Genomic DNA, 18,655 nt, shown 5'->3' with positions numbered 1-18,655 from the left:
TATATAGGTATCTGCATATTATTAACATTTTATTATCAAAAATTCTAGACACTATCAGTTGAATTCAGTTGCGAAGTAGCAGCTAAACATTGCCATTTTATTCTATTGTTTATTGCTGATATAAACAGAAATCACTGTGAATAATATGTTTAGGATAAATTACACCAAGGATTTCAAACTTACTGGTATGTTTCTTTCTGTATCTTTTTACACACAGGTGAAGGTGGTGGTGATGTTGATTCAAGCTGCACTGACAACAATGAATTAGCTAATTGTAACCTAATTGTCGCTGCGGGTTACTGCCAGGTAGTAGAATATAATGAAATATGCTGCAGATCATGTAGAGACAGCGCCCTCCGTTAACCACAGCCCCCGACCCTCCGTCATCCTTCTTTCAGCTGGACACTGAATTCAATGTATAGTTTGTTTTAATGTTAAGATCTTATGGTGACATTTATGATGCCAAAATGTTCATCATAACAAGGTTCCATCTGCGTAAATGCCTCTTGACGTTTGTACCATTTAGGTCCGAGCATTTAGATAAGGATTTTGAAGTCCCCAGTGTGAACCGATCCTTGCCAGAAATTTAAACATGTATGAAATATTAACTTGGAATCATAAACTGCTGAATTTCTTGGCTATTTTGAGGCACCTTGGTGTTTTGTCCATCCTACTGTTGGCTATATACCACTGGTTAATAGGCTGCCCTGTGCATTAAGTCTTGTATGGCATTGGAATGTACTGCTGGCTGGTTGGGAACTTAAAATTATTTCTTGGTAGGACAAAGGTTTGGACACATTTTGATCATGTGCATATTTGTTGTAGGCAAATATTTTGCTCAATTTAAGAGGAAAGCTAATAATATTTGGTGAATAATTGTAACATTTGAATATGTGTGTGTAATACCATGCCAGCCCATTCCTATGCTTTGGGCAGTCTACATGCAGAACCTCCTAATAGTTTTATCCTGAAGGAGTCAAGAGCTAAATCAGACGACAACTTGACGGTTACATACTTATCCGGCGGGAACCAGTTGAAACCAGTAATCTGTAACCTCCCCTACATTTTGTACTTGTAAAATATGCCTATCACAAGACTTGGCACATCTAGTGCCTTAATTTTACACTTGCAAGTCTGCCTGAAGATCATGCAATACAATTTTATGCACTTTATACGATAATTATTCTGGTTTTGTAATAAATGATAAGTATATTTGTTAAATGTTTTGATAAAAAAATGATTAGATTTGAGCCTACCCTAAAAGTAGATGATAGAGGACGTAAGATTCTCTGCGCCAATTTTCATGTTCGGTGCTTATTTGGATACTACAGGGTTGGTGCTAATGGGCTATTCCAATTGAAATCCATACACCCCTATGGAGTATATGATCTTAATCTTCCACACAAGGAGTGTGAATTTCAAATGCGGTTACCTGAATGGGGGACTCCATTTGAAATTTACACTCCCTGTGTAGAAGAGTAAGGTGATGTCCTCCATAGGGGGTGTATAGATTTCAAGTGGAATAGCTCACTTTGGATACAACACAAGTGGTCTTTGAAAAACATGAAATGAAGTAACATATGTGTATGTACCATGAAATTGTCAGTATTTATGAAAACTTACTGCTGAAGGTGAAAAGAGGATCTGAATGGCGTAGCAAATGATGTTCTTGAAGTTTTATGTACATTTGGGTATTTCTATAAATGAAACGTTTCATTTTGAAGAGACTAAGATTTTGAGAAGGTGAACTTGACATTTACATACTTATGTGATGGCAAACCCTCTGATGAGTATGAAACTGTCTGGAAGGTTAAAGGTCATACATTACATATTGTTAAAAATTCTAGCTGGTATTGGGTTTGATTCTGGAATTGCAACAGAAACAAAACCTTGCTCAAATTCTTAAACAAGTTAAGTGGAATTACACAACAGATTTGCACAATTTGTTCTAAATGAAATCTCTGAAGGCTATATAGTTCTTTTGATGTATTTTGACATGATTGCAGAGCTTGAATTAAACTGTGTAGTTTGACTAACAAAAGGACATCAACACCGTTGCTATTGAAGTCATAATCACCTTCAGAGTATTATTTTCACTAAGGCATTCATTCTTCAGTGTATAGCTAGATTACAGACTGTATTGTTTTCATTAATTCTCTGATCAGCTGTTAAATATCAAATCCTATAAATGTTAAACACCCTTGTGTTCCCACTGGATTTCAGTGATTGTTAGATAATTTCAGTTAAGGTGCAGTCTTAGTTTCAACTTTGTCAATGTATTTTAAAGGTTAGATTTGTTATCTTTCCATAGTTTTACCCTTTCAAACCTGAAAAGCAAAGAGTAAATTAGCAACAAATGATGCATAGGAAAAGTGTGATGAATAACAAGACATTTTGAAAAGTTTTGATATATATTTTTAACAAAATCTTGCATTTGTGTATTCATTAGCCAAAATCGAGGACTGGTATTCAAAAGTTATTTGTTGCATTACTGCCAGATTCCAAGTACTAGTAGTTGCTATTCGCTGACGTAGTGCACATTAGAATATGACCGTTACTAGGTCAACTGGCTCACACTTTCTTTGTTACGAACCACTGATCGAAGTGATCACAACACAAAGCCTATGGCATATCAAAATTTGGAACAGGTGTATGAGCCCAGGCTTGAACCAGTAACCGATGGTTACTAATGGGCACTATGACAGCGAATTAGGGAGATAGTTGATAAAATAAGGAAAGATTCTTCTCCTCCTCACTCAGCCCTTTGTCTGTTATCCCTAGTCACTTAGAACAAAATACAGCAAGTGCTTTCAGTAGAAAATAAACAAAATATTTTTAGTCGATAAAAGAAATGACCAAAGCCAACTGTTTTGCATATGAATAACTCACATGGTGCTCATGAATATTTATATCTTTGATTTGGGCTTTCTGTTTGTAGCATGATGCCCAGCAAGTAGATATTGGAAGAATGTGTATGTAGTAGCATATCTAGGCCATCAGAAGTAGATATTTTGTTTGGTGTAGCTTGACAGAAAGGGATTGAGGTGTGGCCAAAAATTATTTTTTTATTTTGGCAATGTAAGGAAACCCGAGAGCAAGAAATTGATTAGTTGCTTCCTTACCCACCTCATTGGTACTGTTGTTATACCAAACATTAATTGATGGCCCTTGCTTAGAACTTACACTGCATTTATCATTCATTTGAATATTTGAAATATTTTCTTTTCAAATGTAAGTGATATTTGTGGACCATCATCCGTTGGTTTTGTATCAAGTTTTAGCATAATCACATTTTATTGGTTAATTTTTACAGATTTGTTGCATTTAATTTTGGATTTTTTTATTGTCATTAAATTTATTGATACACATTTTATACTCACTGAATATTTTTCACACAAGTAGAAATTAAACTTTTTTAAAAAAAAAAAAAAACATTTTCTGTAAATTTTTTTATATTGTTAGGTTTAGTTGTTGGATGATACATGTATAAATGTAATTTGTATGTAATATTGGTATTGATATTTTCATGAGTAGTTTCCAGATAGATTTCCCTTGTATAAGTGTATACTAGTAAGTTTTAGTTATCGTAGGAACAATGGACTCCTTTTAAGTCAACTAGTTGTTATGAATATTCTGAAATAAAACTAGCATAAGTAAGAGGCAAGTTGCTGTTGATAATAATTACATTATTAGAAAATAATACAGATATATGTAGAAATACTTTTTTAAAACAAAAACCAGATCAATGTAAATTACCCCCTCCCCCTGAAAATAAAACATTATGTGAGCTTCTATAGTTTGGTTCACCTCAAGTTTGGCAGTGACATCAATGCTCTTTAGCGGATGCGCCGCAAGCTTGCCAACAAACCGCCCTGTACATGTGCATGTACACTCATGGCGTTTAACTTTACGTGTGCGATTCGGCTCTGCGGCGTGCGAAATATGCACATACATCACTACCAAACATGAGATGAACCAAATTATACAAGCATATTCAGATGTAACAATGTGCAACTTGCTGCCTGTAAGATAAATAATGTTGATAGTCATCAGGCCTTTCCGTCTATATTGCCCTTTTTAGACTTGATGCAACATGTATTAATGATTTATTATTTATTATGAAAGTATGTTAGTTGGCTCAAAAGGTGTCCATGAGTAATATGAAAATATCAATATCTCAAAAACTATTTATATGATAATTGTAATATTGTGTTATTGTTAGTGATGTGTTGTCCTTGTGGTTAAGTCCAGAGAAATGTAATACTAGTAAGCATTCTTTATATGTGTACATTTATTTTATACAAGCAACAGCATTTTATGTTCAAAATATTGTTCTGTACTTACTTGGGATATTTTCTGATGTGAGTAACTATATGTGAAGAAGAAATCAATGATGCCCCATAAAACGAGACAAGTTTTACAGGAGCTCCACAATGTGGGAAGAGTTTCATGGGAGCACTACAATATGGGAAGAATTTTATGGAAGCTCCACAATATGGGAAGAATTTTATGGGAGCTCCACAATATGGGAAGAGTTTTATTGGAGCTCCACAATATGGGAAGAGTTTTATGGGAGCTCCACAATATGGGAAGAATTTTATGGGAGCTCCACAATATGGGAAGAATTTTATGGAAGCTCCACAATATGGGAAGAATTTTATGGGAGCTCCACAATATGGGAAGAGTTTTATGGGAGCTCCACAATATGGGAAGAATTTTACAGGAGCTCCACAATGTGGGAAGAGTTTTATGGGAGCTCCACAATATGGGAAGAGTTTTATGGGAGCTCCACAATATGGGAAGAATTTTATGGAAGCTCCACAATATGGGAAGAATTTTATGGGAGCTCCACAATATGGGAAGAGTTTTATGGGAGCTCCACAATATGGGAAGAATTTTACAGGAGCTCCACAATGTGGGAAGAGTTTTATGGGAGCTCCACAATATGGGAAGAATTTTATAGGAGCTCCACAATGTGGGAAGAGTTTTATGGGAGCACTACAATATGGGAAGAATTTTATGGGAGCTCCACAGTATGGGAAGAGTTTTATGGGAGCTCCACAATATGGGAAGAGTTTTATGGGAGCTCCACAATATGGGAAGAATTTTACAGGAGCTCCACAATGTGGGAAGAGTTTTATGGGAGCTCCACATTATAGAAAGAGTTTTATGGGAGCTCCACAATATGGGAAGAATTTTACAGGAGGTCCACAATGTGGGAAGAGTTTTATGGGAACTCCACAATATGGGAAGAATTTTACAGGAGCTCCACAATGTGGGAAGAGTTTTATGGGAGCTCCACAATATGGGAAGAATTTTACAGGAGCTCCACAATATGGGAAGAATTTTATGGGAGCTCCACAATATGGGGAAAGTTTTTGTGATCTCCATAATATAAAAAGTGTTTTTGTGGCAGAATTTTATTGGAGTTCCACAATATGGGAAGAGTTTTATTAAACTTTAAAAACCTCTTCCAGGGTTCCCACAGTCCTTGAAAGTCCTTGAATTTGAAAACACCTTTTCAAGGCCTTGAAAGTCCTGGAAATTTGCACATTGTCCTTGAAAGTCCTGGAAATTTGGAATTTTACGTATAATTTTGACAAAATTTGGGGAGTGGAGAGGAGTTGTCACTTTAGTTAATATGCAGCTTTTTGTGTTGTGGCAAGTGCTTGAAAATCATGCTTTTGGACCTTGAAAGTCCTTGAATTTTAAAGGCTTCAAGATGTGGGAACCCTGCTCTTCTAGTGTTGTGGAACTCCAGTAACTATTCAATAATTCCCTATACTCTACTGTTTCAATACAATTTTATGACACAAAGTTCATTTTGTATTGTGTGAATTTGTCTCAAGAGGAAAATTAGCAATAAACAACATCAGGCAAACTTCCTGATTCACTGATTTTTCAAACATAAATGCTTCTTGTGTTATTTAGAAAAACCCAAAAGAAGATAATATCCATGTTAGTATTTAAACAAATTGTTTATATTATCAATTTTTATGATCATTTAATCATAAAAAAAGCTGTTGTTTGACTTTTATTTTATTTTTATGTATCCAATTTAAGCTGAAACGTTATTGTCAATGTGTTATTGGTTGTTCAATGTCAAATTTCATATCATGAAATAGATTTGTTCATATATGATGGCAAAGGTATATAGGATTATGTGATACATAAATCCCTACAGCAGAGTATTGCAGGATGTGTTTTCATGGATATTTCTATATTCCTATATGCTGTCCAGTGTACAGGTTGAAGTATAACTATATTCATGACTAGTCGTTGGGCAGGAAAAACCTATGTGGTTGTGGCCCCTGAACATGTTTAAAACAAAACTGCCAACAGGTTACATCAGCAGTTTTGCTTTAAACATGTTCAGGGGCCAATGACACAGGATGTTTTTTCCTGCCCCATGACGATGTACTCTTGTCGTTAAAGTTTGACATGCAATGCCCAATTGCAGTTGTGTTTGCAGTGTAGATGCACATTTTTTATAGTACTGCAAAACATAATGTGATTGAATTCACACTGTAGCCTGGACACAATGTCATGATGTGAGCACAACAAAGTTTCAGGTGCTATGGCTGCTTTATGTTGAATTTAAATATTGAAAATGAGAAAAAAGTATAGTGCAATGTTAATCTCAGAAATGCACTGTTATCGCATGGAATGAATTGGATCAAGTCGGAGTCATGTTTTGCAGCTTTTTCAATAAATGAGGTGTCAATAAATCAGGACATGATTCAATTAGCTTATCAGGACTCATAAAAGTGAAAAACCCCTCTTATAAAAGATGTTAAGTGCTCCAGGAAGTCACACGAGAACCACTAACCCAGACTTTACAGTGATACAACATTGAAAATACTTAAGGCAGCTGTAGTAGATATGATTTTCTTGCTTTCATGTGATGCATAATATCTCTAGTAGGAGATTTGAGAAGGCAGATGGATATATGAGATCTTGATAATGTGCACATTACATGGCCAAATTCATTAGCGCTGTGTTATGATACTCCATGCATTTGGACATTACAAGGAATCGATAGTTGGAAAGTATTAATGACAATTTTCATGAAATTATAATAAAAAATAAAAAAATAAAATAAAATAAAACGGTACCCAAGTTGTAGCTCTAAAAAAACAAAATTTAATTTTTCTTCAACAAGAAATTTGAAAGAGGGTGGGACAAGTTAGTTGTGAAAATCCAAGTATAACAATATCTTCTTCCAAATTGATTTGTATCTGGTATTGCTAGCTGAAGTGAATATGTAACATGATGTCACTAACTGATTTTGAGACATATACAACTGAAAAAATGGGTTATTCCATTTAAAATCCACACTACCCCTGTGGAAGATTTTGGAAATATCTTCCACAGGGGAGTATAATTTCAAATGGAATGAGCACATTAAACAACTCCATTTTAATTTCATACACCCTCTGTGAAAGATTCAACCTGAATCTTAATCCACTGAGGGAGTTATGTTCATTCCATTTGAAATCCACATTCCCTCTGTGGAAGATATTTCCCAAAATCTTCCACAGGGGGATGTGGATTATAAATGGAATAGCCCAATGTGTGTTGTTTTTTGGTTTCAACCGCAAAATTAATTATATCTCTGGAATGTCAAGTGTAATTTAAATGATGTTCTTCAGTATAGTGTAGCACATGTAATGGGCACAGATACAGGCTGTATCAAAATGATAGGTACCCATCAATTTTGATGTTTATTGAAATGTCTGCCTCTCCCAAATGCAACATTTGATAATCTTGAAATATACAGAATGCATTGTTTATATAATTAATCTACAACTTGGTTGATGTGTCAGACTCATCCATTATCAATGAAAACTGATGGGTACCAATCAGTTTGATACAGCTTGTATGAAGTGGAAGAGATGTTTCAAATCAATTTTGCCGAGCGGCCGGACATGTGTCTCAATTTGCTTGGTTCCACACTTGGGTTGCATTACATATCAGTAGTGGATTGGAAACCTGTTTGAAACATGACTAGACCCATTTACCCATTTGTGGGATAGGATCAAATTCAATATGGTGAAATGAGATCATTTGATGTGTGTGGGTCGAGTTGATATAAGATGTGCTTAGTTTCCTATATAAGAGAGTCCATTCAAAACAGAACAGGTTAGGTGAACCTTGTTGCTTGAAATTATGTGGGTGGGTGTGTGGGGATGTAGGTAGGGGTGTGTGTGTGTGAGCAGGGGGTGTGCATGTGCATTATTGTCATGTGTCCATGGTGTTAATTGTTTTCTACATTGAAAATAGACCTATATGTTTGCCACTTGGATTGAAAAAAAGATTGTAGATCTTTTAATTCTACACAAAAAAGATTTAAGAATGGATAAAGTCAACATGGAATCTGTACCATTTACATTGCTCAATCCAGTCAATACTTTCCAATGTCTCCAGCTTTCACACCTTCACATACAAGGAAATAACCCCCTGTCACACACATACAACACACTCAACATAACCACGCCAACCCATCACACACACATACAAGCATCAAGTTTTATATTTAAATATTGAATCTAGCTCTGTAGATGCTTGTACTGAATGTTCTTGCCACATAAAAGACATATCTACCAAGGTGTACTCTTAGCTCAGAGGTAAAAATCAGACTGGAACTCTAATCTGTGCCCTCTTTTTGTTTTGTTTATTTTTATTATCACTTTTTCAATAATACAAAATTAGTATTTTACCTCGTACCAGTCAAGTTTGAGGCTACCCCATCCAATAAAATGCTAGCTTCACAGTGCAAATACCACCAATTATAGGGGAGAGCGGGGAGTGTTCGCCCTATTTTTTTCTGACCAGCCTAGCGATGTCAATTTCAAGGTTAGGGATGACCTGATTGGCCTGTGTGAAAGCCCTATGTCTTAGCTATATACGGCCACAATCCCAGAACTATAGGCCTTACAATAGCAACAGGATAGAGCAAACAAAAAAGTTTTGCAAAGTGGCGAACTTGCCCCATATTGGGGCAGGTTACAGCCCATATGGTGAGGTAAGTTCACCCTAATCACAAAAAAGGTTTAAACATTGCATAACAATAACATATTCAATGTAAACATTTAGCAAGAGTATACATGGCATTCATTCTCTTCTGGGGAGTCCCTAAATTTGTTGCAGGGGTCGGGTCAGGGTAAAATGTAGGGGTCCAGAGTGAGCTTAAACGTATCATGTTTACAACTTCGGGGAGATTATGGATTAGTACATAAATGGTGGTATGAGTAACACTGATACCACATAACTTTAAAAAACATGTTTTTCAGTAGTTTTACCTTGTTTAATGTTATAATTATCAATATTTTGCACAATACGCTGATGGGGCAGGTCCGCCCTCCAGTTTGGGGTATAAGTCCGCCCGGGGAAGATATAGGGCGAACATGCCCCATCCTCAAAAGGGCGAACGTGCCCCTTGTGCACATTTTTGTATTTTCTTCATGGTATGCAAAATACAAATCGAATAAGGAGTTTATAACTGCATTAAATCTTTGACAAATCCCATGTGTTCCCAATACAGATTTCCATTAAAACCATCTGTATTTATGTATCAATGATAATACAACATTATGAATGCAAGAAAAAATTACGTTTTGGTGTAATATTTTTGTTTTGGCTGCAGTTCGATGAACACGTCCCTATATGTCGCGTAGCTAATATGAGAAGTTTATAATGACCTATGTCACCTAATTTTGCCATCACCAAATTCCCCGATAGCCATAGTGCTGAGAAACAAGGGGTGGGCGAACCTGCCCCTAGGGCGAACACTCCCCGCTCTCCCCTATTATGCAAGCAATGAAAACGTGCAATTCCAAAATGTTTCCTCATTTTGTGTAGGAAATTGATTTTCTATTTGTACCCAGTCAGTCAATATCTCCCATGATGGGACTTGTAAAGATGGTTATTAATATCCTGCTATCTATGTATACAATTATTAATATTTAACATACATGAAGTGAAGCAATTATAATGTTATGATAGCAGACGGACATTCATTGTTTGCCATGTGTATGCTATTTTTATTGATAGTAAAGCTTTCATGTTATATTTTATATGAATCCAAAGTATGGCTTGAAATGGTGCATATAATATTATATATAGGTCCATACCATTTGGTACATCTTACAGTGGCGTGCCGTGGCCGCCCCTTCCCCGGGGGGCTGAAGAAAATCCAATTTTGCCGCCCCTTCCTCAACAGCCCGAAAATGTTGCCCCAATTTTTTTTACGGTCGTTTGAAAAAGGAAGAGCAAAAAAAAAAAAAAGGATTGATAGGCGCTACCGCCCAAAAAGCAACACATTTTGATGTAGAGTACAATTTTTTCACATTTTCCGCCCTTTTTTCTTTACTAATTCTTTTTGCCGCCCCTTCTTCTTCCGCCGTCCCTCTTTTTGCCGCCCTTTCTTCTTTCCGCCGCCCTTCGATTTGGCCGCCCCTGCTTTGACCCGGGGGCTGGTGCCCCAAAGCCCCCAAAAAGATGCGCCTGTCTTAATATCATACTTTTCCTTATCAGATTTTGCTCCAATCTTGAGACCTGAACTCAACTATTTTCCTTGGATTGTAAAGCTTACTTGACCTTGGCACTAAAAAGGTCACTTGAGTTCATTCATTATAAGATATAATTTGATTTTAAATTATTTTGGAAAATGAACATGTGATTTAATATAAGAAAATATAGTGTCCTGGTCCCCCTTGTATAGCAATTGAAAAATATCAAAAGTAACTAACACTCTTAATTGATAGTTGCAAATATTAATGTACTACAAATTTAGTAACATGTTCAGCTGAATTATTGGCAACAATTTAATCATCATCATAAAGCTTATTGTTTCTTACAAAATTTAATTGTCATTAGTTAACTACTAGTATCTCTGTTCCAAAGGCTGTTTGCTGAAATGCCTGCCTTCAGTCAGTTTCTCTTTGGATAGATTTGAGATGAGAACATTTTCTTTTATAGGTTTAAACATCAAAATTATTATTATTAAGATTTGATTTTTCTGCATAATTACAATATTGATTCTTTATTCTAAAATTATAATTGGTGCTCATATTGCTAGGTTGTTGGGTTTTTTTGGGGTTTTTTTGTTTGTTTGTTTGTTTTTTGGTATTTTTTTTTATTTAAAAATGTCCAAACAAATTTCACATAAAGCAACAATTGACATCACATACCTTCCTAAGGAAACCCCTTACCATTTGTCATTAATGATAAATGAGTGTTACAATATTAAATGGCTAGATAATGCTATGTAACCAAGCATTGCCTTCTCATGTATAATTGTTTACAGAAATTCAGATTATTTCCCAATTTGGGATCAGAAATGAAGGGTGAAAGTACAAACATTCTTATTTTTGAAGTAGTACTGCTGCGTAAAGTGATATTTCAGGAGTATATGTCAATCATTACACCTGTACAGTAAAATGAGAAGCATCAATTTAACACATGGAAATGGTACCACAAACAAGCAACTATTATTAACATATGTGGTAACTATTTACAGGTTTCGTGGAATCAAAACCTATTTATAGACGATTTTCTGGATAATTAACGTGGGAGAGCTTTATGTGAAGCACCAGTCTGCAAGTTTTTGGAAAAACAATTTCTTCTTGATACAAGATCCTGTACAGATAGGGAAAAAATGATCACCAGAACAAATCGCTTGCACATAATACTGAATATAATATATTTCAACTTTTAAAAAAAATCTATACAGGAAGTGTGCACAGTCTGATGTCATGGGAACAGACCATGTTGACTTGTTATACGATATATTTCTCAAGCAAATACACTTTAAAACATTGCCTTAATAAAGTGTTACATTAACAAAATTATATTTTGTACCCAAGAGAAAGCATTTGTTGCAAAGTGTATCTTCATATTTGTAATGTATGGAGTTTCAGAATTATCATGTTTGGAGATAGATAGCAATTATACAGTAAAGTATGCCCACTGAGAGTAGTATGAAAGAGAATAAGAGGGGGATGAGAGAGAGAGAAGGGGATGAGAGAGAGTGGTGAGAAATTAAATAATTCAGATAACTTTGTTCAAAGTAATGGGCCAAAATGATTTGTTTTTGTGTTACTGTTACTTACATTCATGTGAATTACCAAAATTGCTCATACAATACACAAACAAAGCACCCTTTACTTAGGTGATGTGCCCAACAGTGTGTAGGCCTACACCGTTCTATATCAGTCCAAGACGATATGATTCTCGTCAATTCTTACAAGCTGAACAGAATGTCTGTAGTGGATTTGGACTGAACCATTTGATTGATACTTTCTCTAAACTGCAGTAGGCTCCCCCTAGTGGTGGTTTTCAAGAGGGTTTTATTTTTACGAATTTTGCAAATTGAGGTTTAGGTCGTGAATTTGAGACATTTGTTTTAGCCTTACTAGATGTGATTTGGCCAAAATTGAGTGGCTAATTAATGTTGCTTCAGTATGACAAGGGTGTGGAAATGAAGTTAAATGGCAACAAAAAGTTAAAAAGTGAATGTTAAAATGTTGATGGCCTACCATAAATACGGGAAAAAATTGTGCAAAATCTAAATACTACAATTTGAATAAAGGTACTTAGAATTTCACTATGAAACGTGCACAGTGGGTGTAGATAACCCCTTTGTAGTATAACCTGATTTTGATAACCTTTTGGAAGTAGCATTCTCAATTATCTTAGACATCCCACACGTTTTAATTTTCTCCTCTTCAGTTTTGTCAAATTTATAATTGGAATGTACCTTTTCATCAGGTTAATGGTAATTTGTTTATTTCCCCTTTTGATATGGAATTTCATCTGCATGCGTGCCCTAGCTGGACTATGGAAATGAAGAGTTTGATTCAAATCTGGTAAATTATTGTGAAATCATCTTTTTCTCATGATATGATATTGTTGGTTTAATATTAAACCAGTTTGTACAAAACATGAAATACTGTCTAGAAATGTGTGTGTGGTTTATTTTACAATACTGAGCTGGAATTGAATACTACATGTCCAAAGATTAAAGCCATAATGTACGATCTTATAATATGGAATTGGTTAAATAATTTTTCAAACCTGATTTTTTGGCATATTTGTAATGTTTACACATGTCCCAACTTGACCTAAATGGAACCAGCCAAATTTGTTGCGTTTGTAGGTCAACAAAGCAAAGTATGACATATAAAGTCCTATCATGACTTTAAATCTCCCATACTGTAGTATTGCATGTTAAACGGCCAAAATAACCAGTCCCGACAGTTATTACTAGTATTATTTAAGCATTTTTAAGTACAGAATAACAAATTTAAAATTTGAAGGAAATCGTACAATATGGCTTTAATATTATCTTGTCGGTTTGGGAAAAGGTTAAAGAGCAGTTGACCTCGACTATAGAGGCCCTGCATGAAATTATCGATTGGCTCCAAACAAAGGATTTGAGCCGGTGTCCTTCACCGTAGTTATGGCGGAGTGCAGTCCATTCAATCAAAAATTGTCATCAACCTATTTGATCGTAGTGCAGGGATATGTGTGTGAGACAAACTGTCACGGTAGATTGCAATCATGCTTTTGTTGAATGCATTTGAGTAGTCCGCCATATTTAGGGGATGATACGTCACATGCAAGGCCTCTATTGCCCGAAATAGTGAACGGTAAACATCGGTATTATTGATCTCCTCCTTTGTCACCAGCTGCTAAAAAACGGAAACAAAGTTGCCTCCCCTGTTTCGTAAAACATAAAACATGCTATATTATTCTTGTTTTTGTTAAAAACATTGCAGCCATTTTATAATTGCTGAATTTCATGACATTTTACTACAAATCAAATACCTCAAAACAATAATATACAAAACCTACTCAAAACACTGATATTGCACATAGGCCAAAAGACATAAAAATAATGTCTCTCAAAGCTTGCACAAATTTTAAATCCCTTATGCGGAATGCATGTGTGTGTGTTTTTTAGTCCAAATATGCTCAAAACTTCAATAATAAATTATGCTATTTATTTAAGATGACAAGTTTATACTGTCTACAGAATACAGCATTAAATAGTCATAATTAAATTGTGCTGTCTTCTAAAGATAAACATATGGCCATCTACTGAAGATGGTGCAATTTACTGAAGATAACAAATTTATACTATATATCTACAGAAGACAACATTAAATTACTGTATCCTATTTACTTATACCGAAAACGACATCAAATTAACATATGTTATGCTATCTATTGGAGATAACAAATTTATACTTTCTACAGAAGACATAATTTAATTTACCATAACTTATTGTGCTATCTACTAAAGATAACAAATTGCTGTCTACTGAAGATGGCAATAAATTACAATGTGTTATTTACTGAAGATAAATTCCTATCTACTGAAGACGACATTAAATTATCATAATATAATATTCTATCTAAACGGAGATAATAAATTACTTTCTACTGAAGATATTAAATTACCATATATGCTCTCTAGATAACAAATTGCTATCTGCTGAAAATAACATATTACTATCTACTGAAGACGACATTAAATTACCATTAAATTACCATATGCTCTCTACTGAAGATAACAAATTGCTATCTGCTGAAAATAACAAATTACTATCTACTGAAGACGACATTAAATTACCATAATATATGCTATCTACTGAAAAAACAGATTGCTATCTACTGAAGACAAATAGAATTACCATAATTAATATATGCTATCTACTGAAGATAACAAATTGCTATCTACTGAAGGTGACATTAAATTACCATAATATATGCTATCTACTGAAAAGAAGAAATTGCTGAATACGACAGATTACTTGTCAGTGCTATATACTCCCGCAATTGCTATCTAGTGAAGACAACATTAAATTATTGTGCTATCTGCTGAAGATGAAATTATATTGCCATAATATATGTTATCTACTGAAGATAAATTACTAATCACGACATTCAAATGTGCTGTATTCCAAAGATAACAAGTCGCTATCTACTGAAGACGAAATTAAATTTCCATAATATATGCTATCTACTGAAGATAACAAATTGCTATCTACTGAAGACGACATTAAATTGCCATAATATATGATATGTACTGAAAATATTGCTCTCTACTGAAGACGACATTAAATTTCTAAGTTATATATATTGAAGATAACCATTTCCTATCCACTGAAGACAACATTAAATTATGTGCTATCTACTAAAGACGATTTTTTTTTTTTTTTTCGAAACTGAAGACGAAATTATATTGCCATATATGCTATCTTCAGAAGATAAATTACTATCTAATCACGACATTCAATTGCTATGTGCTGTATTCCAAAGGTAACAAGTCGCTATCTACTGAAGAAGAAATTAAATTACCATAATATAATATATGCTATCTACTGAAGATAACAATTTTCTATCTAAAAGACGACATTAAATTACCATAATATATGCTATCTACTGAAGATAACAAATTTCTATCTACTTAAGATGACATTAAATTACCATAATATATGCTATCTACTGAAAATAAGAAATTGCTATCTAATGAAGACGACATTAGATTACTAAGCACTGATGTGTTTCTTTGGTGTGTTCATATTATGATGTCAATTGTTAAATCCATGGTATGTAATTCTTTTGCAATGTAATTCATTTGTATTTTGATGTATTTTGTCGTATTGTGCTATCTACTGAAGACGAAATTATATTTTCATAATATATATGCTATCTTCTGAAGATAAATTACTATCTAATCACAACATTCAATTCTTGTGCTGTATTCCGAAGATAACAAGTCGCAATCTAATGAAGACGAAATTAAATTTCCATAATATATGCTATCTACTCAAGATAACATATTGCTACCTACTGATGACGACATTAAATTACCATAATAAATGATATCTACTGAAAATAAGAAATTTCTATGTACTGAAAACGGTATTAAATTACCATAATATATGATATCTACTGAAAATAAGAAATTGCTATCTACTGAAGACGACATTAGATTACTATAACCAGTTGCTATCTACTGAAGACAGCATTAAATTATTGTGCTATATACTGAAGACGAAATTATATTACCATAATATATTATGCTATTTTCTGAAGATAAATTACTATCTAATCACGACATTCGCTTGCTATGTGCTGTATTCGAAAGATAACAAGTCGCTATCTAATAAAGACGATATTAAATTACCATAATATATGCTATCTACTGAAGATTTTAAAAAATTGCTATGTACTGAAGACGACATTAAATATTACCATAAATATATGCTATCTGTCTACTGAAAATAACAAATTGCTCTTTACTGAAGACGACTTTAAATTACCATAATATATGCTATCTATTGAAAATAAGAAATTGCTATCTGATGAAGACGACATTAAATTACTAATTATTAAAGATAACCAATTGCTATGTACGGAAGACGACGAAATTATATTGCCATAATATATGCAATCTTCTGAAGATAAATTATTTTCTAATCACGACATTCAATTGATATGTGCTGTATTCCGAAGACAACAAGTCACTATCTAATGATAACGAAATTGAATTACCATAATGCTATCTACTGAAGATAACAAATTGCTGCGCAACACCATAATATATGCTATCTACCGAAGATAAACACATTGCTATCTACTGAAGACGAAATTAAATTACCATAATATATGCTATCTACCGAAGATAACAAGTTGCTATCTACTGAAGATTACATTAAATTACCATGATATATGATATCTACTGAAAATAACAAATTGCTATCTACTGAAGACGACATTAGATTACTAAGTGATATATATTGAAGATATCCAATTGATATATGTACTGAAGACAGCATTAAATTATTGTGCTATCTACTGAAGACGAAATTATATTGCCATAATATACTAGTATGCTATCTTCGGAAGATAAATTACTATCTAATCACGACATTCAATTACTATGTGCTGTGTTCCGAAGATAATTACAAGTCGCTATCTAATGAAGACGAAATTAATTAACCGTAATATATGCTATCTACTGAAGATAACAAATTGCGATCTACTGAAGACGACATTAAATTACCATGATATATGCTATCTACTGACAATAACAAATTGCTATCTACTGAAGACGACATTAAATTACAAAGTATCTACTGAAGACCAAATTAAATTATTGTGCTATCTACTGAAGACGAAAGTATATTGTCATTTTTATCGTCTGAATATAACAAATTGCTATCTAATGACGACATTGAATTACTAGAATATATGTGCTGTAATATGTATACTGAAGGTAACAAGTCGCTATATCTAATGTAGAAGAAATTAAATTTACATAAGATATTTTGTTATCTACTGAAGATAACAAATTAGTATCTACTGAAGACAACCTTAAATTACTTTACTATTATACTGAAAATAACAAGTTTCTATCTCTACTGAAGACGTCTTTATAATTACCATTACATAGTATGCTATATGATGAATGTAACAAAATTACTATCTATTAAAATATAACAAATTAAAAAAAATGGAAAGAAAAATGTATAGCCGCTGTCTCAAGCTCTGGTGGCAAATATCATGCAATATTTTTACAACATTGAGCAATGAGGAAGTCTTAATTGAGCGTGTGTTTTGTTGTTGTTGCTTATTTGTTTGCTCATTTGTTTATGTTCTTTGGTTTAATATTAGTTAAGCAGCTTTAAATGTAACAAAAATAGCCATATCATTGTGAACTTTGAAACTTAAATGGGGTCATCAGACTTCCACCATACACCATATCTCAATAACGACTGATTGTACTGTTAGGTTATTTAAGGACATCAGTAAGTGAGCGCATGCTGCAGGTAGTTACATCATCCCCATAGATAATTAACCTTTTTGCCTGATTGCACAGGTTTAGTAACACATTTTCCTATAGGTAATTGGACCCACACATGTGTTATTCCACTTGGTGTTCAGTCTTAGAAACAGACGATGGTTGAGCCGACGGCGATGTTCAATGAGGAACATAAGCTGTTTGTTTTGGATATAACATACCACCCACTCATCGATCATATGTAATCAGTGCAATGGTGTGTGAAAATCCATTAAACACATATTAATAATGTAATAGAGACACGCAAACACACACATAAACACACCCCGGTAGACACAGATACTGTAAGAAAACCGCTCGACATGATGCGAGATTTATTATAGTTACCACACGGCGTAGAAATGGAAAAAATCAGCTTTTGATAACTACACCAACAAGATCGCGACATTGAAACATTAAAAAAACTTCACACAAACGCAGTACACACATACGCCCCCCCCCACCCCACCCCTACACCCCCCCTACGCACCCCACTTACGTTAAAATAAAATTGCAACAGAGATTGAAATAAATATAGGCCTATTATACATTATTGAGATAGCAAAAATATACTTAATGTGATGTCTGCTATCTTCAGAAGATAGCATATGGCTGCTATATCTTCAGAAGATAGCATATGGCTGATATCTTCAGAAGATAGCATATGGCTGCTATCTTCAGAAGATAGCATATGGCTGCTATATCTTCAGAAGATAGCAAAACAAAACAGTTTGTTGGTCTTCCAAAGCCCATTATCGCGAAAACTATTTAAATATAGCGACATAAGTTACGAACTCTTGT

General features: G+C 34.0%; 1 protein-coding gene across 3 annotated transcripts in view; it reads left to right on the top strand.

The window, feature by feature from the left end:
- LOC140153037 (papilin-like) overlaps window positions 1-5,912 on the top strand; it is a 128,811-nt gene extending 122,899 nt beyond the window's left edge. For all 3 annotated transcript variants that reach the window (XM_072175634.1, XM_072175633.1, XM_072175632.1), the window contains one exon: window positions 218-5,912. In XM_072175634.1, coding sequence (XP_072031735.1) covers window positions 218-363 — 146 coding nt within the window. In that variant the 3' untranslated portion in view covers window positions 364-5,912. The remainder of the gene's footprint in view (window positions 1-217) is intronic.
- Window positions 5,913-18,655: the final 12,743 nt, after the last annotated feature.

The sequence above is a fragment of the Amphiura filiformis genome, chromosome 5 (assembly GCF_039555335.1).
Source record: "Amphiura filiformis chromosome 5, Afil_fr2py, whole genome shotgun sequence".
NCBI classification, from domain to species: Eukaryota; Metazoa; Echinodermata; class Ophiuroidea; order Amphilepidida; family Amphiuridae; genus Amphiura; species Amphiura filiformis.
This window is presented reverse-complemented; position numbering and strand designations above follow the sequence as displayed.